Source organism: Scardinius erythrophthalmus, assembly GCF_964197995.2.
Source record: "Scardinius erythrophthalmus genome assembly, chromosome: 23".
Taxonomy (NCBI): Eukaryota; Metazoa; Chordata; class Actinopteri; order Cypriniformes; family Leuciscidae; genus Scardinius; species Scardinius erythrophthalmus.
In genome coordinates, this window is record NC_138243.1 from 28,750,923 (window position 1) to 28,778,098 (window position 27,176).

Here is a 27,176-nt window from a genome sequence, read left to right on the forward strand (position 1 = left end):
TATTTTCAATTTTTTTTAATCTACTTACACAAAAAGCTACTGTACACCTCAGAGTGTAAAATGTCACAATTTATTATTGCATTATATGTAAGCTACTTTTTATTCCAATAGGCCTATAATTGAACTTGTGGTTCAATTTATTTTTTGATTGATTGTTTAAAAAAAAATGTTAATAGTTATGAAAGTGTTGTGTTGCTATGCTTATGTTGCACCATAGAGGGAAATGAAAGTGTATACTAAACATAATCTGTCTAGACAGGAAGTTAACAATGGGGATACTTAGAAGAGAGGTGAGTTTAACACATCAAAATGCTAGACAAAATGCAAGCTTTCTGTTGCATTTCTTAACATATTAATATGCGTGTCATTTTTTTGGTCATGGATTTGCTCTGCTGTGTCTGAATATCCTCCTGGCTGGACTTTTTATTCAAAGATTAACTCAATTACAGCAAATTTGCATGCAATGCTTTGACTTTTCACGCTTTACAGTATAAATCACAGATTTAACACATTTGCAACAGAAAATGTAAGGACAGGGCGACAGGCTGTTGCTGTACTGATCGAAACAGGTCAACACAATAGCACAAAAAAATAATTGAACAGTGCATAAAATCATTCAAATTAACGGATAAAAACAGCATTTCTGCATACATACAAAATATGAAACTTTTCTTTAAACATCATGCACTTGTAGTCAGCATTATACAACGTGAAAAAGAAAATATTTTCAGTCAGTGCGTAAGAGCGTACATTAAGAGCATGCAAGTTATCCATCTCTCATTTCATTATTTTTTTGTAATATAAACGACCGTCCAGACCAGCGAGGCTCTGCAGACGCAGTGGTCACATGTTCAGTGGAAAACAATGTGAAAAATGAAGGACCATGACAGCAGGTTTGGGTGGTTTCAGCCGTAACCGTCGTTCCAGCCCATGACCTTGTCATACTCGTGAATCCTCTGCTTGATGTGGGAGAGTTTGTTCTTCAGATACTCACATCTTTCCTTCTTCTCTAGAAATGAGGGATCCTTGGGACAAAAAGAGACATAAATAAGACCACCATCCCAGTCGGATGAAGAGTGGGAACTATACACAGCGATTAAAATTGGTTTTACTCTATTCTACAACCAAACTGAACAAGTAGTTGTTAACGCAGCTCGTCTGAGGTGCTGGAGAATCACAAAAACAGAGCTACGTGTCTTATTTATCACTCAAAATATGGCTCAAACTGGAGAAGCCACTGAGTGGTCTGGGTGACTACAGTTATTTCCTCCTCTTGAAAAGACACAATAGAGCAACTCCTGTGGGAAAAGCAGCCTCCACCCCTTCCTCATCCTCCTTCCTTTCTTCCTCCACTCACTCTTCACAGTGTTATAAATCAGCCGGCAACATCTAGACAAAACCTACCCGCCTGTACAGGCCCACACACAATCTGCAGACCTTTTATACAGTTTTAGGGGGAAAGGCAGGAGAATTCTGTCTGTGTAAAGGATTTAAATATGGTAATATGTGTTAAGCTGAGCTGAGAGTAGCTGAAAGTATAATCAAATTACCACCATGTTCTCTTGTCAAGTGTACACTTGTGCATGGTTTAAAATAAATCGAACTGTAAGAAGAGCGACCTGACCCTCATGAATGTAAAATTTTAAATATTTTTAGCATTAAGCCACCGAAACAAAAGTATGATGATCAAAATCATATTGTTTTCTCATCTAGCTTATGTATGATGCTGCGAGTAGCACAATGGCCTGTTTTTCCACTAATATTTCCATTAATATTAACCCATTTACTTGGTACCAAATGGTATGAAACTTGGTAAAGGTTTTGGCACTTGCAGTGTGAACACACACAGACAAAAAAAAATCATGGGAATGATTTGAAAAGGTTAAATGGTGCTGAAAAAATGTCACACTTGTGCTCCTCGCGGTCAAAAATGAGAGCATTGGAAATGAATGGGAAACGTATTTTATCTAGTGGAAACTTTTGGTACTGCGCCCAAACAAAATCTTACTGAAAGCTAATTTTTTAAGATATCAACCTCAAATTTGGAACACACCTTTAGTATTTATTTATGGCTTTGATTTTCTCACAGTTTTAGAGTAAAATATGTTTTTGAAAATACATATTTCATCTAAAAATGTAAAATAGTATTTTTGTAATAAACAATAAACGTAACATTCTATGACTTTTTAAAACTTTTTTTTTACTTCAGCAATAATCTACCCAGTGTCGTCTTTAAAAAGAGATTTTTTTAATTTAAAGTCTGAAATTTAAGTTTCAAATTCAAGATTTACAAGTTTAAGCTGGAAATGCTCAAAAAAGTGAATAAATGGATTATAACTACTGCATGTGCATATATATAATTTAAATTTATAATTTAAAATCCCCTAAAATACTAAATATATATATAAAAAACATTATCTAACTTAAATATAGTACATTTCATTGAGAAAAAAGAAAAGAAAAAATGACCGCCAACCGAAGACAAGGGTTAAATGAAAAAAAAAGGGCAAATAATATCTTTGACATAAGGAAAAATAATAATTAAATATTACAAATATGAATTAAATTGATAAAGCTTTAATTAAATAATGCACAATGCAGTTTTAATAGCCACTAAGATATATTTAGGCGGGTACGTTTTCTCAAATTACTCAAATTTCCATCAATAACTCACCATCTTCTTTCTCTGATATTCCTGCAGGATTTTGTTGATGCGGTCACGCTCCTAAGAAAGAAAATGGGAGAATTTTTTTTAAGACTAGAATAGCGCTTCTGCAATAAATGATTTACATGCATGCATTTAGCAGAAGCTTTTGTCCAAAGCAACTTACAAAAGAAGAACAAAAGCAATTTGCAAAAGAGCAAAACAATTTTTTAAATGTGCAACACTTGTTATTAGACAACTAGATTTAGGAAGCAAGCTGTAAAATCCTTTAAGCCAAGCGAGCACACATTCATTCCTGTGGCATTTATTAAGTTATGACTAAACATTTGTTCAATTTTGTCTTTGAAAAGGGCAAATTCACATAATTTCTAAAGCTGAAGCATCAAAACATCTATTAAATGTTGTTCTAACATCCAACAGGGAACATTTAAGAAACATACAGCAAAAACTAAGAATAAAAATGAGATTTTACATATGAAAATCACTGGAAAAAAATTGGTGTACAGTAGGTTCTCTTACGAGAGGTTCTCTCGTATTGCGTAAGCTCTGCTTACGCAGCGGGAAAAGCCATCTTTTCTCGAGATACTGACACCAAAAATTATCCTTAATTTCATATATTGTCAACGCAGTGCGGCTGCAGGCAGCTGAGCTAGAGCGGCATACTGCACGCTCATTGGCTGCCGCGCGGCAACTGCTTAAGCCTACCAGTGAGCCTGGCGTGACGTCACGCCCAATGAGGGCGCGCGCGACCTTGCGCGTCATAGCCCGCCAGAATGGGCGGCGTCAGAGCGTATATAAGGAAGGCTCGTAGGCTATATTCTCTGATTTCTGTCTTTTCAGCGAAGCACTCGCATCGCTGGTCTCTGAGAGGAAACCGTCGCCGTGGCCTTCTTGGATCAAGCTAACGAGCCAGCTTAGGACAGCCTGAGGAAGCCGGACGATCTCTTCGCCGCCTTCAGCCTGCCGTGCCAGCTCAGCTATCCGGCGATACATATCCTTCCGTGTTAAGCTCTTTGTGTGTATTGCTTTTCTCCGCAGCACTCTAAAAGAGCACGAGGCGTTGTTTCAAATGCCTCGCACCACGTGCGGCTCATGCCGCTCACCGCTCAGCGACGGAGACCGCCATCTTCTCTGCGCTCTCTGCCTGGGACGGGATCATGCAGCCGTCGCGTTTTCCTCGGGCGGCTGCGAATGCTGTGAAGAGCTGCAGATGTCGACCCTGCGGGCTCGACTCGCCCTCTTTTCAGACGCCGCTCCTGCCGTTGCTGGGCCGCGTAAGAAAAAACGCCGCTCACAACGCCCACCGGAGCCTGAGACACGAGCCAAGGCCTCGCCGGAGCCTCTCCCGCGAGCCTCGCTCTCTCCCTCTCCGCCCCCGCTCTCCGACGCGCAGCCGACGGCTCTCGCCCTCGATGCCGTCGACACAGCGGATGAAGCGGACGACAACGATCGGCTGGACACATGCTCTTTGTTAGCGTCGGACAGCGAGGCGTGGTCCGGCTCCGCCCGATCCACCTCCTCCACCAGAGCTTCCAGCAGGGCTCCCGCCGGAGTGGAGGCCGAGCTTCTCCACCTCCTCACTATGGCGGTCGAGCGTTTGGGCCTCGAGTGGTCTGCGCCGGAGGTACCCCCGCCTAACAGGCTTGATGGATGCTTCCTGACCACCAGTCGCCAGGCTCCAGCGTCTAGACCGGCGCCGTTTCTGCCTGAGCTCCACAACGAGCTTTCTAAATCCTGGAACGCTCCAGTTTCGGCCAGACTCCGCTCTCCGGCCTCATCGACTCTCTCCCGCGTGGACGGAGCCACGGAGAAGGGGTATGACCGGATTCCACCGGTCGAACAGGCGGTTGCAGCGCATCTTTGCCCCCCATCCGCGAGATGGCGCTCAAAGGTTGCCCTCCCGTCCAAAGCCTGCAGGACTACTTCGGCGTTCGCCAGCCGCGCTTTCTCCGCCGCTGGGCAAGCCGCCTCAGCCCTGCACACAATGGCGGTCCTTCAAGTTCTCCAGGCGGACCTCCTCCGCCAGCTTGACGAGGGAGAACTGGACAGATCGGCCCTAACCAACCTGCGCAGTGCGACGGACCTTTCCCTTCGCACGACCAAGACAGCAGCCCAAGCGATCGGACGATCCATGGCTTCGCTGACCGTCATCGAGCGCCACCTTTGGTTAACTCTCGCCGATATGGGGGAACAAGAGCGATCCGTCTTCCTGAACGCCCCGCTCTCGCCTACTGGTCTCTTCGGCCCGGCAGTGAGCGGCCTCGTGGACCGTTTTTCTGAGGTACAGAAAGCGTCACAGGCCATGAACCTCTTCCTGCCCCGCCGCTCGAGCTCCGCTGCAGGCCGCTCTAGCCAGCCTCCTGCACGCAGCTCCGCACAGCGGCCGTCTCGACCCCCAGACTCTAAGCAGCGCCAGCGCGGCCGCCCCAGGTCCCGCTCCACCAGCCAGCACAGGCCGCCGCCCCCGCGTGGGCCTCGGCCTAAGGTAACGCTGAAGCCCGAGCCTGCTAAGTCCTCCTAGCACCCGTCGGGAGGAAAAGACGGGCGGCTCCCGCCGCGGCCGGACCACCGTCGAAACTAAGATGTATCCCTCTGCCAGTCCCCTTGTCAAAGGCTACTGCAGTAGTGCCCACAGCAGCCAACGAGCCAGTTTCGCAACTCTCTCGCCTGCACACAAACGCCGTTTTTACGGCGACCCAGATAAATCGAATAAAGAGTGTAATGTCTGGTCAGACGGCTCACGCCGTCAGTGTTATGAGTGTAGTAAACATGCCCACTTCCCAGTGCTCATCACTACACACAAGCACAAATTCCCCTGTGTACCCCACAGAGTGCACTCACATAAAGCGCGCTACGGCCGCTCGAGTGATAACTGTAGGTCACGTGCCCACACTTCAGTGCTCACACCTACACAGTGCTCGCTCTGTCTCACACGCTTGGGTAACGGAACATTCTGCCACTGGCCGCGTGTTAATACAGAGCCCTGTGCCCGCTACACAGCACGCACACTCTCAGCTAAACATGTACGAGCCAGCCACCGGCTGTGTGTTAATAAAGAGCCCTGTGCCCGCTACACAGCACGCACACTCTCAGCTAAACATGCACGAGCCAGCCACCGGCGGTGTGTTAATAAAGAGCCCTGTGCCCGCTACACAGCGCGCGCACCCTCATGTAAACACGCACAAGTCAGCCACCGGCTGTGTGATAATAAAGAGCTCTGTGCCCGCTTTACAGCACGCACACTCTCCGATAAACATGCACGAGCCCGCCCCGCTTCCGCGCCGCGAGCCGTCTCACAAAACGCTCTCTCACAGCGCTGTTCAGCCGGCTGCCGCCATCTGCGAACCCCCGTTCCCCCTCACTGCCACTGCGCGATTCGCGCTTACACCGCCACAGATTCCCCGTCCCGCGCTGTGCGACGGGCGAGAGTCAGAGGCGATTCGACCCCTAGCTATGAGTGCGAATGCATGGAAAGCTATCCAGGGTGTGTCGAAGTGGGTACTGAACACAGTGATAAAGGGCTATTCGCTTCAATTCGCTCGCCGCCCTCCGCGCTATCGCGCTCGGGCCGAGACTACAGTGAAAGCGGATGCAGCGCATCTGCTTCACACAGAAATAGCGAATTTGCGATAGAACGGGTTCTCCCTCCGGGTTCCGAGGCAGGCGTATACAGCCGCTATTTCCTCGTACCCAAGAAGGGCGGAGCACTCAGACCTATATTGGATCTGAGATATTTGAACAAAACGCTTATGAAACGGCCGTTCAAAATGCTCACAACCAGTCAAATCCTCGCGCAGATTCGCCCGGGGGACTGGTTCATATCTCTCGACCTGAAAGACGCGTACTTTCAGATTCAGATTATACCCCGTCACAGGCCATTCTTGAGATTCGCCTTCGACGGCCAGGTATATCAGTACACTGTCCTGCCGTTCGGCCTATCCCTGGCACCCCGTACATTTACGAAGTGCATGGATGCGGCTCTCGCACCCCTGAGATCGAGGGGAATGCGAATCCTGAACTATCTGGACGATTGGCTCATTATAGCGCACTCGGCGGAGGAACTAGTTTCCCACAGAGAAGCGCTTCTCGGTCACCTGCAAAGCTTGGGTCTTTCCGTGAACTGGGACAAGAGCTCTTTAGCCCCCAGCCAGTCTATCACTTTTCTGGGTATAGATCTGGACTCGGCGGCAATGACAGCCAGACTGTCCGCACAGCGCGCGCGCTGTGTTCGACACCTCGCCGCCTCCTTTCAGGAGGGAAAAGTTTTTCCATTGAAAACTTTTCAGAGGTTGCTGGGCCACATGGCATCAGCAGCAGCTGTCCTGCAGCTGGGTTTACTCCGAATGCGTCCGCTTCAACGCTGGCTAAAAACGGAAACGCCCCGCAAAGCATGGATTTCAGGCCGTACTCCAATCAGAGTGACTCAGCGCTGTGTTACAGCCCTGCAGCCCTGGCTGACGGCCGAATGGTATCAGCGGGGAGTGTCGATGGGAACCATCGCACACCGCAAAGTGATCTCGACAGACGCGTCCAACATGGGTTGGGGAGCGACTCACGAAGGCAGTCCGATTTGCGGCCCGTGGTCGAATACGGAGAAAGACCTTCACATAAACTGTCTAGAGATGCTGGCGGTCGAGAGAGCGTTGAAGCACTTTCTACCGCTTATACGGGGACACCATGTGCTAGTTCGCTCGGACAACATGTCAGTGGTGTCGTACGTGAACCGCCAGGGTGGAATCAAATCCATAACCCTGTGCGCGCTCGCAGAGCGCCTCCTATCCTGGGCTCAAGGCCCGTTGCGCTCCCTAAGGGCAGCTCATGTACCCGGTCGTTTGAACGACGGCCCGGACAGACTGTCCAGGGACAACGTTCCCCCAGGGGAATGGTCTCTACACCGCCAGACGATACAGACGCTTTGGCGTCGTTTCGGCGAAGCGAAGATCGACCTCTTCGCCACGAGCGAGAACGCTCAGTGCCAGAGGTTCTTCTCGAAACGGGACCTGGCCCAGCGCCCCGCTGTACGCGTTCCCACCGATCTCGATGCTACCTCAAGTGCTAGCGAGGATCAGGAGTTTGAACTGCGCAGTGCTCCTCATAGCCCCGCGTTGGGAAAACCAACCATGGTTCCCCGAGCTAATGAGACTGGCAGACACAGCCCCATGGCCGATTCCGGTGAGGAGAGATCTCCTCTCTCAAGCCCGAGGCTCGATTCTGCATCCCCATCCAGAGCACTGGTCTCTGCATGCGTGGATAATCAACGATTACTCGTTGGCTTGCCAGAAGGGGTAATTAACACGATCACGCAGTCCAGAGCCCCCTCGACGAGGCGGCTCTATGCGTCTAAATGGTCAGTGTTTAACAAGTGGTGTGTGAATACGGGTTCTAATGCTCGAACCTGTGGAGTTCCACAGGTACTGAAATTTCTCCAAGAGATGTTGGACGCGGGCAGGTCCCCCTCCACGCTCAAGGTTTATGTCGCGGCCATAGCAGCGTTCGCTGAGTCGGCGCGCGGCCGTGCACTGGGCAGAAATGAACTCATTACCCGCTTTCTACGCGGGGCCAGGAGAATGAACCCTCCACGGCCCCCGGCGGTTCCTATTTGGGACCTGTCCCTGGTCCTGGAGTCCTTAAAAGCGCATCCCTTTGAGCCTTTGGACTCAGTGGAGTTGAAATACTTGACGCTTAAGACCGTTTTTCTGCTAGCTCTGGCTTCAGTTAAACGTGTGGGAGATTTACACGCGCTGTCCATCAGCGCGTCGTGCCTCGAGTTTGGACCTAACGACTCGTTAGCCATTCTCAAACCGAAGCACGGCTATGTCCCCAAAGTGTTAGGCACTCCCTTCAGGACTCAGGTCGTTACCCTATCGGCTCTGCCGTCCTCCAGCAGTGAGGAAGGGGTCAACTGCCTTTGCCCGGTCAGGGCGTTAAGGTGTTATGTGACGCGCTCTGCAGCCTTCAGGTTCTCAGAGCAGCTTTTCGTTTCGTTTGGCGGGCGCACCAAGGGTCGCGCCGCTTCGAAACAGACACTGTCCAGATGGATAGTAGACGCTATTGCAGCAGCTTATGCGTCAAAAGACCTGCAATGTCCGTTAGGCATACGGGCTCATTCCACCAGAGGCATGGCCTCATCGTGGGCATGGTCCAGTGGGATTTCCATTGATGACATTTGTAAGGCGGCGGGCTGGGCGTCCCCCTCCACATTTGTTAGGTTTTATAACCTGGAAGTTCCCGCTATGCAGGCTAAACTTCTGTCAGTCTAGTCGTGATTCGTGTCCTGCCCAAGGGTCAGGCTGTATTTCCGATTAGCTTGTCTGTTGAGCTGCACGCTCAGGGTATCAGTTAACATGAACCGGCAGTGCCGTTCCGTGTTTTTTCCCTATGTGTGCTTATGAACATGTGTTGGCCCGCACCGCTGGCCACCTGTTTAATCACCTCTATGTTTTTCTATGAGTCATATGTGATTGTTAGGCTCGCACGGCGTGGACAAAGGGTTCCCGCTGCGTAAGCAGAGCTTACGCAATACGAGAGAACCTCTCGTAAGAGAACGATACTTGGTTACTCACGTAACCTCGGTTCTCTCTAGAGAGGGAACGAGTATTGCGTTCCCTGACCGTGCTGAGCCTATCGCTCGCGTCGCTTCAGTCGACAGAAAACAGAGAATATAGCCTACGAGCCTTCCTTATATACGCTCTGACGCCGCCCATTCTGGCGGGCTATGACGCGCAAGGTCGCGCGCGCCCTCATTGGGCGTGACGTCACGCCAGGCTCACTGGTAGGCTTAAGCAGTTGCCGCGCGGCAGCCAATGAGCGCGCAGTATGCCGCTCTAGCTCAGCTGCCTGCAGCCGCACTGCGTTGACAATATATGAAATTAAGGATAATTTTTGGTTTCAGTATCTCGAGAAAAGATGGCTTTTCCCGCTGCGTAAGCAGAGCTTACGCAATACTCGTTCCCTCTCTAGAGAGAACCGAGGTTACGTGAGTAACCAAGTATCGATTTACTCTAGTAATTTCACAAATAATTACAAAGAAACGGCAAGTAGCAAATTAAAGCGTGAAATTTTCAAGTAGAAAGACTAAAATAGTATTTCTTTGGAATCTTTGTTTTTTTTTACAGATTAGATGCCTTGTTTATGTTTCTATAATAAAAATCCTTTATATAAGCAGTCACAAAGGACAGAGAAAGTGTACAGTAATAAAAGTGAATATCAACTGACCATGTGGCTGGTGGGGTTTTGCGGTAAATTCTGCATCATAACATCCATTTCATCAAACTTCTTCAGTACCACTTGAACCTCTGCATGGAGCTCTTTATACTCAGAATATTGGTCATTAAACACGGCTTTATATTGGTCTCGCTGCTCATCGGTTCGAATGGCTGGATATTTACTGAAGGGAAAGACAAAACACAAGGATGAGATTTATTAAAGAGCAAAAGCATATCAAGGTCATAAAAAACACTTTTGTGAGTTTTCTCTCTGATTGTGAAGCGGGTACTCACGCGATGTAGTCTGGCATGATCACAGGTTTAGGAGTGTGTCCAGCTGGAATATACCCTTTCACAACTTTGGGTTTGGAGACGCCAGGGGCGGCTGTGTGTGTGTGCTGTACCGGCGCTGACACAGACATTGGCTCCCTTGATCCATCAACAACCTATTACAGCGAAGAGGATGCAAAATTACAAACAACATTCTCTGACTATTATATACTAAGCCCAATCCACCTTAGTTATGGCTATTAATGCAGCAGGGATGATGTATTTTTGTAGGCCAAAACCCAGAAACAAGCATTTTAGTCTATGGGTTTATGGGTCTATGGGTTTTTAACTGGTTTTTGGTTAAATGTCTGAAATAAGGTCTGTGGTTAAAGGGGGTTAGCCCTTTTTTAAAGTCTCGGTTTTGTTTTTGGTCTCTACTAGAACAGGTTTTCATGCTTAAATGTTAATGCAGCAGGGATGATGTATTTTTGTAGGCCAAAACCCAGAAACAAGCATTTTAGTCTATGGGTTTATGGGTCTATGGGTTTTTAACTGGTTTTTGGTTAAATGTCTGAAATAAGGTCTGTGGTTAAAGGGGGTTAGCCCTTTTTAAAGTCTCGGTTTTGTTTTTGGTCTCTACTAGAACAGGTTTTCATGCTTAAATGTTCAAAAAACACATTATTTTCCCCATATTCTCCATTATTGCAGCTCGTCTCTTCCCAGTCTGTCAGTAACGCTCTGTTTAGTTCCTGTCTCTATGAAGCTCCTCCTTCTGAAAAGCACAATGTGCTCTGATTGGTCGGCTGGATCAGTGTGTTGTGATTGGTCAAGAGCTTCGAGCGTGTTTGGAAAATGTCCCGCCCCTTTCCATAGCCACCAGTTTCAAAACACTACTAACTCAACCAGGCCCCGCCCCTTTATTCTGCGTATGGATTATTTAAGAGGATTATTGTGACGTGTTCGTTTCCGGAAGAAAACTCAAGAAACAGTGCGCACTGATATAGAGAATAACTGCCTTTGGAGGGACGTTTCAAGAAATATGCAATAGAACTGTATGCTTGCGAATCAAGGACACTAAAAAGACAGCATAACTGACTACAGTGCGTTGAAGTTATATATCAGAAAGCCAGTGTTGTGCCTGAACGCGTTCATTGAACTCGTTCATATTTTGGGCGAACGTGAACTGAACGTACTGTATTACTGCCTGATGAACGTTACTGTGAACTCGTTCATTCTGGTGTCTGTGAACGCCACGCTCTCTCAGTTTAACTTCGTTCAATTAGAGTGCCAGATTTCTCTTCCAGGCGAAAACCTGGCTAAAACACACTGTAAACCGGCCTTAATATGTAGCGGAAAAAACACCCAATCTGGCAACACCAGCCACCAGTGTCTACTGACTCTCTTGTTCGATCTCGTTCATCAAAATGAACAAATCTTTTTTCGAGTCATTTCGTTCATTTAAGGGGCTTTAAATGTCACTATTAACTGGCAAATTCCCAGAACACATCCACCTACGCATTCTTGATCATATTCTGAATTAAGAAATCATTATAATGCAGTCAAAAATCGTTTACAGGGAACATAAATAAGTTTACCTTCCGAGTCTTTGGTTCATTTGTCACGTGACAGACGGACTTAGTGAATGGATCGTTCATGAACGACTGATGACACGTTACAAATCAAAACAAAAAGCAGCAAGGAGGCGTCGTATGATCATTTAAAGAGTTTTATGACAAGGTCGGTGAGGATGGGAAAAATCTGACGCATAGCTTCAGTGTTAAAACTGATAAAATAATTGTCTGTGGTTCTATAGGCTGTGGCAATCATTTTGAAAAATAATATCTCGCAGCAACATGAAAAAAAAGAACTATGAACTAGTTCATTTTTGGAACTGTGAACTTAGTTCAAAATTTTGAGTATGAACTATGAACTGAACTAGTTCATTTTAAAATTTATTAACTGAACTTTGAACTAGTTCATGTAGAAAGTGAACTTTCCCAACACTGCAGAAAGCAGTGCACCATGGGTAAACATGAGAATGGATAGAGCCAAAATACTTGCCAAATGCACAGCATCAGGAGAATCTCTCGGCAGCATCTGTAAAACAGAAGGTGATTCAGTTGTTTTATTCATTCATGTTTGCCAATAACACTTCATGAGCTATTATTATATACACTAGGTATATTTTATACGATACAAAAATAAATGATACTGGTTAAGCATTTAGTGCATAACAGAAATAGAAACCATGCGATCAACAAAAAATGTCCTGTCCACTGCTAATTAGGACAGAAACTCAAACCAAGTGTACTGGTTCTACTTTGGTCACAAAGTTATCTGGCATCCTAACAAGCCTCAACCAAATCAAGGCAAGCTGAAGAAATCATCCACTGAAATAAGAACAAATACATAAAATAACTTTAAAAATAACAAAAAAATTAAATTCTGTCATTAATTGCCCTCATGTCGTTCCAAACCTGTAAGATTCTCGTTCATCTTTAGAACACAAATGAAGATCTTTCTGATGAAATCTGAGAGCTTGACAGCTATGCTACTACCACTGACGCTTCAAAAAGTTCATAATGAGATCGTAAAACTAATTCATAAGAATTATGGACAACAAACATCAAGGGAACATGGTTGAGCTTCCGTTTACCACTGATGTGTGAGTTGATGAATGCTTATATGTGACCCTGGATCACAAAACCAGTCACATGTCACACGGGTATATCTGTGGCAATAGCCAACAATACATTGTATGGGTCAAAATTATCACTTTCTTTTATGCCAAAAATCATTAGGATATTAAGTAAAGATCATGTTCCATGAAGATATTTTGTAAATTTTCTACCATAAATATATAAAACATTTATTTTTGTGAGTGAATGCTGCACAATCGCCAACATAAATGAACAACTTTAAAGGAGATTTTCTCAATATTTAGATTTTTTTGCCCCCTCAGATTCCAGATGTTCAAATAGTTGTATCTCGACCAAATATTGTCCTATCCTAACAAACCATTTGTCAATGGAAAGCTCATTTGTTCAGCTTTCAAATGATGTATAAATCATCAAAAATTTCAAAATTGTGACCCATGTGACTGGTTTTGTGGTCCAGGGTCGCAAATGTGAATAAAAGCCTAAATTCTATCTGTTCATCATATAAATCGATCGTTTCTCTTCATATGGATTCATTTTACGATCTTTTTATGAACTTTTAGAAGCGTCGAGGTGTCAGTTGCGTAGCTGTCAATGGAGGGACAGAAAGCTCTCAGATTTCATCAAAAATTCCATTTGATTTCATTTGTGTTCCTAAGATGAACGAAAGTCTTGAGGGTCTGGAACGACATGAGGGTGAGGAATTAATGACAGAATTTACATATTTGGGTGAACTAACACTTTATGGTTTGAAGAAAATCTCACCTCCTGCCCATGCCGTTCCCGTAGTCGCCGAGCTGCCTCGTGCCGCCACAGTTTCAGACACACCATGGCTCCGATCAAGTATATGATCATGATGAAGAACAGGAAAATGATAGCCGCCGTCTGTCCAGCCTCCGTGCGACAGAAAGCACCATTAATGCCATTATTGAAGACCGGATAGCTGCAGAGTCCACCTCGTAGGGTGTCATTCACGTACACGCAGCCAGCCGCCAAAAACAGGAGCGCAAGAGCCAAGTTTATGAAGAACTCCGTTAACGGCCACCAATTTGAGTCTAAAAGGATCGTTCGATAATACATGGTCATTCCCAAGACTAGCATGATAACGGTCACTATCCATGCCAATCCCGCCACCACTAGTATGAAAGGCGTCTTTGGTCCAGTGTAGTAGGCATTGCCGTAACCGCCTCCGTAAGAGCTTCCATAAGAGCCTCCGTAAGATCCTCCGTAAGCTCCACCAGGTTGCGAGTATCCGAACATGTTATACCACTCATTGTCTTTATGAATGTAAGCACATACGCATGCAAAAATGGCTGCCCCCAGAAGCAGCTCAACGCAACCAAGAATACGTAAAAGTCCAGCCCAAGACTTCATGTAGTCGTAGCGCTGGTTGTACTCCTCGACTTTTTCACTGTACGTCAAAGCTGTGTGCACCGTACGACCGTCAATGGATTCCACAGGGTTGCCCAACAGCATTGCTTCTCGCTCTTTACGCGAGTTATAACTACCTCCGGATCCGCCGTACGGGTCGCGGTAAGAGCCGGGAACTGACGGAGACTGCGGAGGAGAACAGCGAATGCCGTCAGTGGTGGCGTTCTTGCTGCTCGAACCCAACATTGACTTCAACTTGCTGCTTCTGCTGCTGGACCTGAAGAAGTTCTTCCATGAGTCTGGGATGAAGCGGTGGACGGGTTTGATGTCGATGGCAGAGTCCTCGTTGTCGCTTCCGCTGGGATCAAACTCAGGGCCTATTGGTGGTTGGTCCGGTAGGGGAGGTGGTGGAAAAGGTTCGGACCGTAAAGACTCAGATGTCCTGTGATCATCCAAGCCGAGAAGACTCGGAAGCGAGCCTGTGGGAACGTCGTTGTAGTGCGGCATGTTTCAGGCACAATGCCGAATGAAGAATGCAATTATCCCTAGAGCAACATGAAGTAAACAGGCTTCAGAAAAGATATAGGAAACTGATTTTTGTTTCTGTAGATTAGTGGTTCTCAACTGGTGGTTCGTGACCCAAAATCCAAGTTTAGATTTGGATTTTTTTAATTGAACCTCCTTCAAGGTTTGTCGAGTATCTGCCTTTTATTTTTATCTATTTTGCAAAGTTAGGATAATAGACTTATCAATTTTTAAATAGGAAGAACTTCCCGATCCACATAACCTTCGTTGTTGACGTCAAAGGAATTGCACTATATTAAATATATTTCTGCTAACTTCCATTTCAATTCTGGCACAGGTTTGGGTCATCAGTTAATGTTCAATGAAAAATCTGGGTCCTGAACTAAAACCAGTTGAGAATCGCTATTATAGAGCGGGTATTGTGTTGTAGAGCATGTAAATATTACAGAAAATGTAGCAAAGTATGGAAAATTGTATGCTTGTATATTGGTTTTTGACAATCTTGATGATATAAGGATAAATGCACTTGCGGTGCAGGAAATGCAAGTGTTCTATACAAGTGAAAGAGCACAAGAGAAAGATAAAAAATGAAGATATTATGAAAAAAAAAAAAAAAACCTTCTCCAAAGCAAATAAAAGGCCATCAAAACAAATAATCATCATTTAGGATACCAAGAAGAGGTACAAGAAACAAATTCCTGAGGAGCAACGATGTCTTAAAGGGATGAAAAGGGGAACTTGCTAAATTAAATGATAGATTGAGTATATGTATATAATGTTTGACTATAATGAATAGTCAGTTTTCAGTTGTTCAAATTATTTGTTTTATACTGATTCATGTTACAATTTATTATTTCTAAATAGTTAAATATCTAAAATAAATCTACATTTCACTGTAGCCATTGTTATGCATGTTATTTAAATAAAATAATGTAATATCATATATATTGGCTCTATATCGGCCAACATGCTCTCCAAGATATTGGCATAGGCCATCAAAAAAAATCCATATTGGTCAACCACTAATCAGGATGTGAAGCGTAATTACACAATAATATTTAATCACATAATGCTGTGATTGACCAGGAATTCCAGAGAGTCTAGTAAAAGGTTTTTATACTGATCTATGTAGAATATATGTTCTCGGACACCGGTGCTCCCCAGGTCAGTCGGTCTGACTCTGTAACTTGAACATAGCGACGACTGTAACAGTAACCCGTCATCCACCTTAACTCTAAACCCACAGAGGATACGACTGCAACCCAAACATTCACGCCAGAGACAGAATCAAGATAACCACAGAGAGAAATGAACATGCCTGTTCAAGCACTAGATGTCTGATTGGGTAATAATATACTACTAACTCTGAGTCAACAGCATGAAATAAGGAAAATAACAATCTCCATGTTACGTTCTTCCTTAAGCATAGTTTACCTAATGAGAGAAAAGTATAATAAGTATTACAAATGAGGAAAAACAAAATACATTTCATAGAATACCTTTCACACGCAGTCACTCAGCAAGACTTACATTGGCCTCGAGTTCAGTGTGCAAAACTTCATTGGATAAATGTGAATTCAAAGGCCTGAAAGACAATAACAAGAAGTGTACAAAAAATAAAATAAAGTTACATATTATTAAAAGCTATTAACACATTAATGAAAAGCCATCATATGTACATCAATGTACATACTAACAAAAAAAAGTACTAAAAAGTACCAAGGTAATGCCATGTGTTTTGGAGACATACCATGTTTTTTTTAGACCTGCATTTCACCAAGGTAATTATTATATGCATGATATATAAATACCATAGTACATGAACATGGTAATCGTTTTTAGTGCGTTGCTGGCAGCGATTCAACAATGTAACTAATTACCAAAACATTTAAAATTCTACAGTATATCTCTATTCATACATTCCATTCTAAACTGAAACGGTCGCGCGCTTAAGAAAAACACTGCGGGATCGACAGGTCATCGAAGTTTAAATGATTATTAATCATCCCAAATAGTGAGTATATTATATCCACTATCGAAACTAAGATCTCTGCTTTATTTAAGACATGTTTAAAATACAAGGCAGAACGTTTAGTAAGGTGGAACTAAACGACATGGCAACAACAGCACTGACAGACAGATGTGTTTATAATAATACAACAACGATAAGAAATGTCGCTTATTTTTTCGATACATAAGGGTTTTATACGTAAAGATTAAATAATGAACTTTAATGATGGTTTCGTCTTACCTTTTCCGCTATCAACGGGTTTTTTGTTTCTCCACACTTTTTTTCGGGAAACACACACAGGTTTGGAAAGTTGTACCACGTGACGCAGCCTATCCCTATCTGAGTGACGTCAGCAGAGACTTGAAGACTTTACCTGAAGAGGGAGATCAAACTTTGATCTGTTCTCCTAATATATCAGACACTTATTTCCTCTTCTCTCAGATTGTAATGACGACACTGACTGAAACTGGTGACTATATGTCATGCTGATGGTGCGCAGTCTCCCAGCCAGGTGACATCATTTGCATGATCTTTATCATGACCAGGTATAAAATCCAAAAACAAAATATTAGTAAACATAATAGAAAAATAGAATAAATTGCTAAAATGAAAGTAAAAAAGTAATAATAGTGCACACTGAAAATAATAATACTATTAAACAAAGATATTTCGAATAACCCATGTGACTCAGAAATAGTTTTTGGTTCCTCTTCAATCATGTAATTTCTATTCAAATCAGATGGTGAATATGTTGTTTCCCTTCTTTTTTTTTCTTTCTTTTTTTTTTTTTTTTGTAATGGGAAAGCCTTTTTTAATTTAAACTACAGTGCTGTCTTTCCTGGCCTAAATTTCTATGTAGGCCTATTGACAAATTATCAGGATAGGAATTCAGTCCTCTTGCTAACTCTGCATCTTTTGCTGGGAAAAACAAAGTGTTGTTTTTGCTATGTTTACTGTGCAAACAAGAGTTATCTCTTCATGTGCTGTCAGTGTGATTCATTTCCAAACATCATCTGAAAAAAAAAAAACCTATGGGAAACCAAAGAGATAATGACTCTCAGTCGATACGCAGAAAGCACTTTTTATTCAGTAAATTGAGGAACTAAAAAATCATAGAGGAAGAACCCATGCCAATGTTCTCAATACCTGTTTTGAAACAAGGATGTAGTGTTGTACAGGTGAAAACAAAACAATAATGCAACAAGATATTTCGCAATAGAAGATTTGAAGAAATGTAGTTTAAAAATGACTTACTTGGACTTCAGATGGATGTGAACAGTAATGAGCATTTCCAGCATTCTTTCTTTGTGTAATGCTAAAACACAAACTGTTACTGAGCTGCATTACTTTTGCAAATTATGTGTTTATGGTCCACACCTTCTCCTGACAATAATTAACAGGAAAAGCTTTCCCTGAAGAACAGCTGAGGAATCTTAAAGGGATAGCTCACCCAAAAATGAAAATTCTGTCGTTGTTCCAATCCTGTATGAATTTCTTTCTTCGGCTGAACAACAGAAGATATTTTGAAGGTTATTCAAACAGTTGATGGGCCCCAGACCTTGAGTATGGGGAAAAAATATATATATGGAAGTCAATGGGACCCATCAACTATTTGGGTTACCGACATTCATCAAGATATCTTTTGTTTTCAGCAGAAGAAAGAAATTCATACAGGTTTGGAACAACTTAAGGGTGAGTAAATGATGACAACATTTTTATTTTTGGGCGAACTATCCCTTTGAGGAACAATTTTTTTTTTGTTCTGCTTATTTGTGTTGCTGTTGGAAACAAGAAAAACAAAAAAATTATATTATTTCATATTATATTATTTGGGTGTTGATGATGAGCAATTCTCAAATATGCAAAAAATTATATGCATTTTGCAAATATGCATTTTTACTATTCCCAAAATGCAAAAAAGTTTGAAGAATTCTGCCTACTTAAGTAGGACGTATAGGAAGGAAGGACACAAATACTCAACGATTGCTGAATAATTCCTGATAATTTTTGTATCATACAACTAATTTTGTTCAATTATGAGTTATAGTGTATCTATTTCTTTTTGTCCTCAGTCACATTTTGGATAATTACACGCACCTTATGGGTTGTAATTATGCTCAATTTGACATTAAGGCTTGTAGGCTCTTTATTAAGCCGGAGTATCCTAATATGGAGAGTGTTTTGCAAAAGCCCTGTTTTTAAATGCTTATTAAAATGTTCATTGTAAAATTAATATTTGTTGTGCTTAGTTATTTGATTCTCAGTTAAAACCACAATACATAGCATCACTGTAAATAACGTCTGTGGTTTTACTTATGTGAAAACACACACACACACACACACACACACACACACACACACACACACACACACACACACACACACACACACACACACACACACAAAAAAAAAAAAAAACACTGACATTCAACAAAGAGCTTAATTATTATAAAGATCAAAAATCCTGAACAGAGCATCCCTTATTATATTATATTATATTATATTATATTATATTATATTATATTATATTATATTATATTATATTATATTATATTATATTATATTATATTATGTTAGTCTGAGTTTATATCTTGCAATTGTGATTTTTTTCCCCTCAGAATGGCGAGAAAATAAGTCGAAATGTGAGAAATGAACTTGCAATTGTGACAAAAAGTCAGAACTGTAAGTTAAAAAATTCACAATTACCTTTTTTATCCTGTGAAGGAAACTTCCATAGTATTATATAGTATACCGTTACTGAAATATTATAGACTTACTGTAATCAAAAATAGTGCGCGTCCCCTTTAAACAGTGATTCTTGAGCCGGGTGGAAATGGTCGCTCGCGCAAGCGACTGTGGAATTCACTGACTGTGAGGAACCAGAAAATATTAGCGAGCTGCTAATGGTGAAATACACTAACTTTTCATATGAATACAGCAAAAACGAAGACGACTGAACAATGACACATATGAAGGTAGCTAATGAAGCGGAATGATATCATAAAAAATAATATTCCCGTTTCATGTGTATTTTCGTTTGTGTTTGATATGACGCTAACCGCTAGAAGCTAGTTAGCAGATTGCTAATGATAATTGAACAGCTAATATAACTTTATGAAAATAATAAATTACTGCTTATTTTTGCTGTTATAGGGTTGATTTTAAGAAAGTCTTATTATTGTGTGTTAAAACGGCTTTAATGCTGTGCTTTCTTAGTTTTTGACAGCATAGTGCTCTGGGCAGGAAAATGATAGTCATATGGGTAATTATTGACCATTTATCTTAGTTAAATAATGGAATTACTATTATTAAAGAAAATAATATGTCTAAAAAGCACAAAGTGAACGTCATCCTATTCGTTTAGATGAATAATTAACAGCCCTTTGGAAACGTTGATGTCGTTGATGAATCCTGGACAGTTTCCATATTCTGTGTGTACTAATTAAATATATTGTTTTTGTATTTATATGTTCTTGTTTATAATGTGTTGTTGTTTACAATGTGTTTTTCAAGTCTGATTTGCACTGCAGACCTGGTGAAATCACATTTCCCCTTTTCACGTCACAGTAAAACAAGCTAAACATCTAAAAGAGTTATTGCCAATGCAAATGTTGAAAATATTCAGTAACATTTGGTTTTGCTCATTATGCATGATTTATTGCTTGACATATCTTAGATATTTCTCCCTACGCATTTGTGACTTATTTGCATTGAAGCATTGAGGAATTCTTGTCTATTTGCTTTTTATTTTGACTATCCAGTGTCTGTAACTACCTAGTCTTATTTGGGGCAAATGTATGATTTTTAACTTGTGGTTCTGTCCCTTCTGCCCCAGTTTCTCTGCAGGGGTAAGTGAGGTGTATCGTATCCCGTCCTAGGATGGACAGTTATTTTAAGGCTGCTGTGTGCGACCTGGACAAGCTTTTGGATGACTTTGAACTCAATGCAGGTTTGAAATGTTTGCTTTACCCTTATTATAGTGTTACAAATATTCATTTTGCACTTCTCAATTGTTGAGGGCACAACCATACATTTGGGGTTAATTAATTTTAATTTGAATGACCAGTGTCTAATTATTCCTGAATTCAAATTGTATATACTCACACTACATTAATGAAATTCTATTTAAAATAGCCTAAATGCTATACTTTTGCTCTTTTCATTCATCAAAGTATCCTGAAAAAAATGTATTAAAGTTTCAACAAAAATATGACGCAGCACAACTATGTTTTCAACATTGATAATAATTAATTATTATTATTATGTGACACTGAAGACTGGAGTAATGATGCTGAAAATTCAGCTTTGATCACAGGAATAAATTACAGTTTACTATATATTTAAATAGAAATCAGTGATATTAAATTATATTTCACAATATTATTTTTTTTTAGGTATTTTTGATCAAATAAATGCATCCTTGATGAACATAAGAGAATTCTTTCAAAAACATTAAAAATCTTACTTATATATATATATATATATATATATATATATATATATATATATATATATATAAAACATGTATATATCTTATAGCTAGTTTCTAAAGTTTTACAATATCATAAAGCAAATAAAAAGCTATATCATACATATATGCTGTCTGATCTTATAGTTAATAAATAATTTGGACCCTAAAATTGCTAGAAAATCAAAGCTATATGTTTAACCAAGTTGTGTTCCAAATTTGAATTTGATATCACCGCCCAAAAAGTAGTAGCCCAAAAAAAAGTAAAGTACCGTTTGCACGGTTAAGGTGATGTTTTGATGTAAATTATATTCTAAATTAATTTAATGTTTCACTTTGTTTTCAGAGGAGCTTGAGAGCAAGCCCACCACATATGCAAGCCCTCCTTGTCCCGACTCCACGCTCGTCCCGGATCACCATTTGGATATTCAGAGCTTCATACCAGAGGTCTCGCAAACACTCCCAGAGGTCTCGCAAACACTCCCAGATGTCAACGCTCTGCACTACGGACTTACATCACAAAGTATTACCCTAAACCAAAAAGATTCTTATTCTAATGAACGCCCACTCACAGGTGTGGACCTCCTGTCCTCCGTCGACAGCAGAGGTAACAAAAGTTCGGCTCCTCCTTGTCCGGACCGGTCGCTGAAGCCTGTGTGTGACCTGGTAAATGATACGGGTTCTGCAAACCTCCAGCAAGCCAGTAGTCAGGAAGAGCTGGACGTTCCTGAGAAGCAAACCAATGAGGAGCTTCTAGTGGACTTCGAGAGTCCTGTAGTATCTTGTCCAGAAGATTTTTCTAAATCCAACCACAGTGAATTACCAAAACATGACTCTGAGATTAACTCTAACTCCTTCAGTCTGCTGGATGTCATATTACCGGCCTTTAGTGACCCTCATGGATCAACTAGCATCACAGCTTTGGAGTGCAAACAGACCGAAAGTCCTTGTCCTGAAGAATCAAGCTTCAGTGATCAGAACAATTCTCAATGCAATCCAATGAATGAGGAAGATGTTAGCAATTCAGTTCCTCATGCTACAGATGATGATATTTCAGTAACGAATGATGAGCATGCTGTATCGCTCCAGCCGGATTCAAAAGATGCACAACAGTGTGAAGATCCTGGTGTCAAAAATCCAGAAGATATAGCTGGAAGTCCCTCCTCGGAGAAGGAATCGTCTCTGTCGTGTTTGCCGATGGCCGTTTCAATGTGTGGATCTCTCGTGGCGTCTTTAGACCCTCAAAAGGCAGCAGTGATAGAAACCAAAGATGAGGCCGAACTGGAAATAAACTCAGCAATTCGAGAGGCTGAAGAGTTAATTCTTCCTTTAGAAGAGCCTGTAAATCCATTCTCCTCCAGTAGGCCTGATTCCTCACCTGAAGATGAACCTGAGCTAGTCCAGATCATGTCGAACCCCGAAAGGGCGTCTGCTGTCTCAGGCCATTACCCTGAAAGAAACTTTAAGCGCACCTTTTCGCCTACAGATAAACTAACCCGTAGAGATATGTGTGAAAGCAACCCGTCACCACCCTATTCAGAGAGCCCGAATTATTCCTATGAGTTCGGTATCGCTAACGATTACCTTCCTGAAAGTGACCAGACCGCGATGATGGTCACGGATGAGGAGCTAGATGCCTTTCTAATGGGTCAGGGTGTGAAAATCAACTCTGACGCTGATGCAGAAAAATTCGCGGATGATGGTTTTTCAGAATTTAACGGAAACGGCGATGGCTATTTAGATGAGGAACTGCAGAGCTGTAAAGTAGACACGTTTGCCTCTCCTGAGAGCGATGGCTCACTTCAATATATGGAGGAGAGCGAGGGTTCAAACGTTTCTTCTTCGTCTCAGGACAGCAGCCCGCTGAGAACAGACACGACGCAAACAATTAGCCATGAAAACACAACCAGCCCTGTTGAGATTCAGTCAGTTTGCTCCCCCAACCAAGAGTTAAATTACGGCGGGGCGAGACCAAAGCAGTTGTCCAACCAAACCGTACGGCCTCCATCGGAAAGACACAGAAGCAGTCGTGCTGAAGCCGATTTGGCAGGTCTTGCTGCGGAGAACGACTCGCAAATTTCGCCCAGCCGAGATGAAAATGACTGTGAACCTCCCTCTTATCAGCAATATGATGCCAGTTACGGGCACGATGAGCTCTCAGAGCCTCCACCGTACCCTGGAGAGACCCTGGAGGACAGGGAATCATCTGTCGATCCGGCAGGTCTCGAGGCCGAGGGTTTGGGATCTAAGCAGCCACCGTGGGTCCCTGACTCTGAGGCCCCTAACTGCATGAATTGTGAACAAAAATTCACCTTTACTAAGAGGAGACACCATTGCAGAGCATGTGGAAAGGTGCGTTTGTTATCTCTCAGTGTGTCAAAGTAAAATATATGTATGATATGCGCACAACCGTTCAAAAAGCTTTTAGAAATTAATACTTTTATTCAGCAAGGATACATTATATTGATCAAAGTGACAATAAAGACGTTCATAATGTTAAGATTTCTGTTTCAAGTAAATGCTAGCCTGGGAAAACCCAGACAAACTTCCGGCAAATTTAGATTTGCTCTGCAAGTAGTCTGGCAAAGAGCCCATTCAAGCCGATTTATAATCCGTCCAAATCGAGGCACCAATCAGAAACGTTGAGGCGGGTTTACACAATGACGATCGCTCTGATTGGTTTTAGGTCTATCCAATTGCGCCCAGAGGCATTTGAGCGACGTCCGTTAAGCGCACCAACTTTTAAACGCATTATTATATTCAAATTGCAAACACATGAGGACAGTCTCCATGAAAGACCCACTGGCAGATGAACGTGCTACTTCATTTCTCTTCGAAACGATAGGAAATCAAATTTTAAGAGAGGATTTTAACTGTGACAATATGATTGACAGGGCAGTTTACGTGACAGGATGCACGCGTCCGATTAAGATGACGAAGTAGTATGTCCCAAAGCTTGCCTACTTCTTTGCTACACATTCAAAAGTACACAAAAAGAGTACATACTTTTATGGCGTAGTGTAACTTAGACGAACTGGGACGCAGCATACGGCTTTACACGATGACGATCGCTCTGATTGGTTTTAGGTCTATCCAATTGCGGCCCAGAGGCATTTGAGCGACGTCCGTTGGTGACGCCCCTTTGGAAATGAGTTATTAATGAAGCTTTGCCAGACCATGACTCAGTTACTACTGAGAATGGTCTGGTTTTAACCAGGCTAAGTAAATGCTGCTCTTTTGAACTTTTTGTTAATCAAATAATCCTGGAAAAAAAAAATCTGCAAAAATATGAAGCAGCACGACTGTTTTCAACATTGATAATAATAAGAAATGTTACTTGAGCAGCAATTCATCATATTAGAATGATTTCTGAAGGATCATGATTCATGTGACACTGAAGGCTTGAGTAATGATGCTGAAAATTCAGCTTTGCATCATCATAAATCATTTTTTTTAAAATATGTTCAAATAGAAAACAGTTATTTTAAATTATTATAATCTTTCACAATATAACTGTGTTTTTGATAAAATAAATTCAGCCTTGGTAAGCATAAGAGACTTCTTTCAAAAACATTAAAAACGGTTGAATAGTTTATTTATTTGTTTATTAATTTTTAAAAATATTGTTTATTTTCTTGTTTTAAACTGTATAATTGGCAATTGTCCCAGATAAGCGATTTCCTTGTCTACAACATTACTCTGCGCTCTTTCTTCTCAAATAACAAAATAGTTTAAACTCAAATTAATATTTCATGTTCATTTATTATTCATGGTGGTGTGAGTATCCACATAATAAGCAAGATATGTACAGTCAGACGGTCATTATTACAAACGAATCCCCTTTCACCCGGTCAGAGTTTATTTGGCATAAATGAACTCAGTAATGTGTTTGCTTCAGTTCTGAAAGTGACTTTTGTAGTTGTTGAATGTGTTCTGACTTTCAGAGGTGAAAGGCAAATAACCGCAGTGTGAATCAATGAATTTACATGCAGTCAGCTGCCTTGATTTTGAGAAAAGATCTGTGACACAACCCTGCCGTTGTGTTAGTTATTGTCTATTTATAACCGCAGGAAAGCCTTAAACCTGTAGTCCTCTGCCTTAGACAGCAAAGAATTCATTTTAGCTTTTTTGTGAGGTCTCTTTTGTTTTCATTACGTCAGTGTAGGGTTTATTCTCCACTGGAGGTACTAAATATAGAGGCAGATTTGCCGGGTCAGCAGGATGTATTTTTAGCGCTGATATAGTTTCCAGCTTGAATTGCTGCACTGAGTTGCCGTTTTCATGACATATTGGGGCAATAAATAAAATGGGCTAAAGGACACTAGAGAGTTTTCTCCAGGTTTATGCTTGATGAAGTACTGCGTTTACCCAGTGTTTTGAGTGAATAATGTTGTCTGCTTTGCAGGTGTACTGTGCTGGCTGCTGCAACCGTAAATGCAGACTGAAATATCTGGACAAAGAGGCCAGGGTTTGCGTCATCTGCCATGTTACCATACAGAGAGGTGAGTGCTGCTTAACCACTTTAATATGCTGCCAATCTGTCTTAATGAAATTACTGCAAAATATCCATCATAATAATAACACCCATACATTCAAGGTTAAACAATCTGTGGCAGTAGTTCATGTCAGTGTAGAAATAGGGCACTTGAAGCATTGTTTAGTTCTAGCTGGACACAAATTAGGTTGATAAAATGAGTGCTTTTGTGGAAAAACTACTGTGAAATAATTGTTCTGGACAGACAGAAACTCTAAAGGCCAGTTCACATCAATAATGAAAGCTGTAACCATTAAGTTAATGTTCAAACTCTGAGGCCTGGTTTCACAGACGGGGCTTAGATTAGGCCTTAGTTCAATTAGGACATTTAAGTAGCTTTTATAAACATGCAATTCTGGTGTGCATCTCGAAACAAAACAATGGCTCTGATATATGTTAAGATAGGTTATATCAGGGCAAGTTGCCTCTACACACAGCTTGGCAATAGAATCTAGGCTAGTTCCTTTTTTATGGTTACTCACCAGACCTATGTACTATTTTTTATTTATATATATATATATATATATATATATATATATATTAGGGCTGCACGATTTTGGCAAAATGTCATATTGCGATAATTGAGGTCAATATTGCGATTGCGATATAATAAACAAATGGTTTCATGAGTCAACTTGCTTGGTTCTCAAGGAAAATAAATGCACACACAGATTAGTGATAATTTACCTAAAGAAAAAAGTTCTTTAGTCAAGAGCAGTGAGTGTTTTTCTCTGTTCCCTTTGTTCTTTGATTAACTTTAGCGACAGATATAATTAGTGGCTACTGTGTACTGTCCCTTTAAGGCCAGCCGCTGCTGTCAGAGACGCGGATCTCACACGCGCCTCATTCTCTCACGAGTCACAACTCTTCACGTTCATCATAAGACTACTCTTATGTTATGAAGATACTCAACAAAAAGACATTTTGGCATAATTGTGTGTGTTATTGATCGTTCAAGCTCGAAAGAGAACTGTATTCTGTCATGCTGTTTTGTGCGCACGCACGATATTAGCGCGAGTCTTTCTGTCACAGGCAGCGCGTTCTTTTTTTGTCTTATCGCGCATGAATGGTTTAAAAGCATTTGCATGAATAAGAGCGGGATCATGTAACACTTACCAAAGGATGCCAAAAATGAACAGATGCTGCGTTAATTGCGTTAACAGCGCAAATTTGTTTATTTAATATAAAATCGGAGCATTTTGCGTCATATAATCGCGTAGGCTTGACATTGCGATATGATTAATTGTGCAGCACTAATATATATATAGATAGATAGATATAGATATAGATAGATAAAAAATTCCACCAAATCAGCTTATCTTCGTAAAATGGCACAGCTTTTTAAAGGGTAACTCTCACCAAACTGTAATCTAGGATCTTTTTGTTAATTTACCCGAGGCAAACTTTCGTTTAAAAGCATAATTAGAATGGAAACGGCACTTTTAAGATTGACCGTATTTTCGTTTTCGG

The 27,176-nt window shown here is 41.8% G+C and overlaps 2 protein-coding genes across 11 annotated transcripts in view; one reads left to right on the plus strand and one right to left on the minus strand.

Moving 5' to 3' along the window:
* Positions 1 to 51: 51 nt before the first annotated feature.
* Positions 52 to 18,095, minus strand: marveld2a (MARVEL domain containing 2a). Of its 6 annotated transcripts, XM_081354107.1 has the most exons (10): positions 17,959 to 18,021; positions 16,945 to 17,077; positions 16,224 to 16,278; positions 16,058 to 16,127; positions 13,563 to 14,713; positions 12,202 to 12,237; positions 10,165 to 10,316; positions 9,881 to 10,052; positions 2,675 to 2,725; positions 52 to 1,025 (listed from the first exon to the last, which is right to left on the minus strand). In XM_081354107.1, exons 5-10 carry the CDS (start codon positions 14,673 to 14,675, stop codon positions 906 to 908), a joined length of 1,644 nt encoding a protein of 547 aa, XP_081210233.1. In that variant the 5' UTR covers positions 14,676 to 14,713; positions 16,058 to 16,127; positions 16,224 to 16,278; positions 16,945 to 17,077; positions 17,959 to 18,021; the 3' UTR covers positions 52 to 905. The 6 variants fall into 6 exon arrangements, with proteins under 6 accessions (XP_081210233.1, XP_081210231.1, XP_081210235.1 ...); XM_081354105.1 differs by lacking the exon at positions 16,058 to 16,127 and having other exon boundaries at positions 17,959 to 18,095; XM_081354109.1 differs by lacking the exons at positions 16,945 to 17,077; positions 17,959 to 18,021 and adding an exon at positions 16,444 to 16,815.
* Positions 18,096 to 19,517: 1,422 nt separating this feature from the next.
* Positions 19,518 to 27,176, plus strand: part of zfyve16 (zinc finger, FYVE domain containing 16) — a 31,514-nt gene continuing 23,855 nt past the window's right edge. For 3 of the 5 annotated variants that reach the window (XR_014029299.1, XM_081354721.1, XM_081354722.1), the window contains exons 1-4: positions 19,530 to 19,679; positions 20,540 to 20,653; positions 21,519 to 23,524; positions 25,578 to 25,674. Coding sequence is in view for 3 of the 5 variants with exons in the window: in XM_081354721.1 (XP_081210847.1) it covers positions 20,584 to 20,653; positions 21,519 to 23,524; positions 25,578 to 25,674 (2,173 nt within the window). In the remaining 2 variants the exon portion in view is untranslated. Of the gene's footprint in view, positions 19,680 to 20,539; positions 20,654 to 21,518; positions 23,525 to 25,577; positions 25,675 to 27,176 lie in introns of all 5 variants that reach the window. The other 2 variants (XR_014029298.1, XM_081354720.1) reach the window with 1 other exon arrangement.

Excerpts from the sequence above, each read along its gene's own strand:
- marveld2a (XM_081354105.1), bottom strand. The coding sequence starts at position 14,675 with ATGCCGCACTACAACGACGTTCCCACAGGCTCGCTTCCGAGTCTTCTC. Across the intron at positions 12,238-13,562 it reads GGGAACGGCATGGGCAGGAG|ATGCTGCCGAGAGATTCTCC; the intron begins GTGAGATTTTCT and ends TCTGTTTTACAG. Across the intron at positions 1,026-2,674 it reads AATATCAGAGAAAGAAGATG|GATCCCTCATTTCTAGAGAA; the intron begins GTGAGTTATTGA and ends TTTTGTCCCAAG.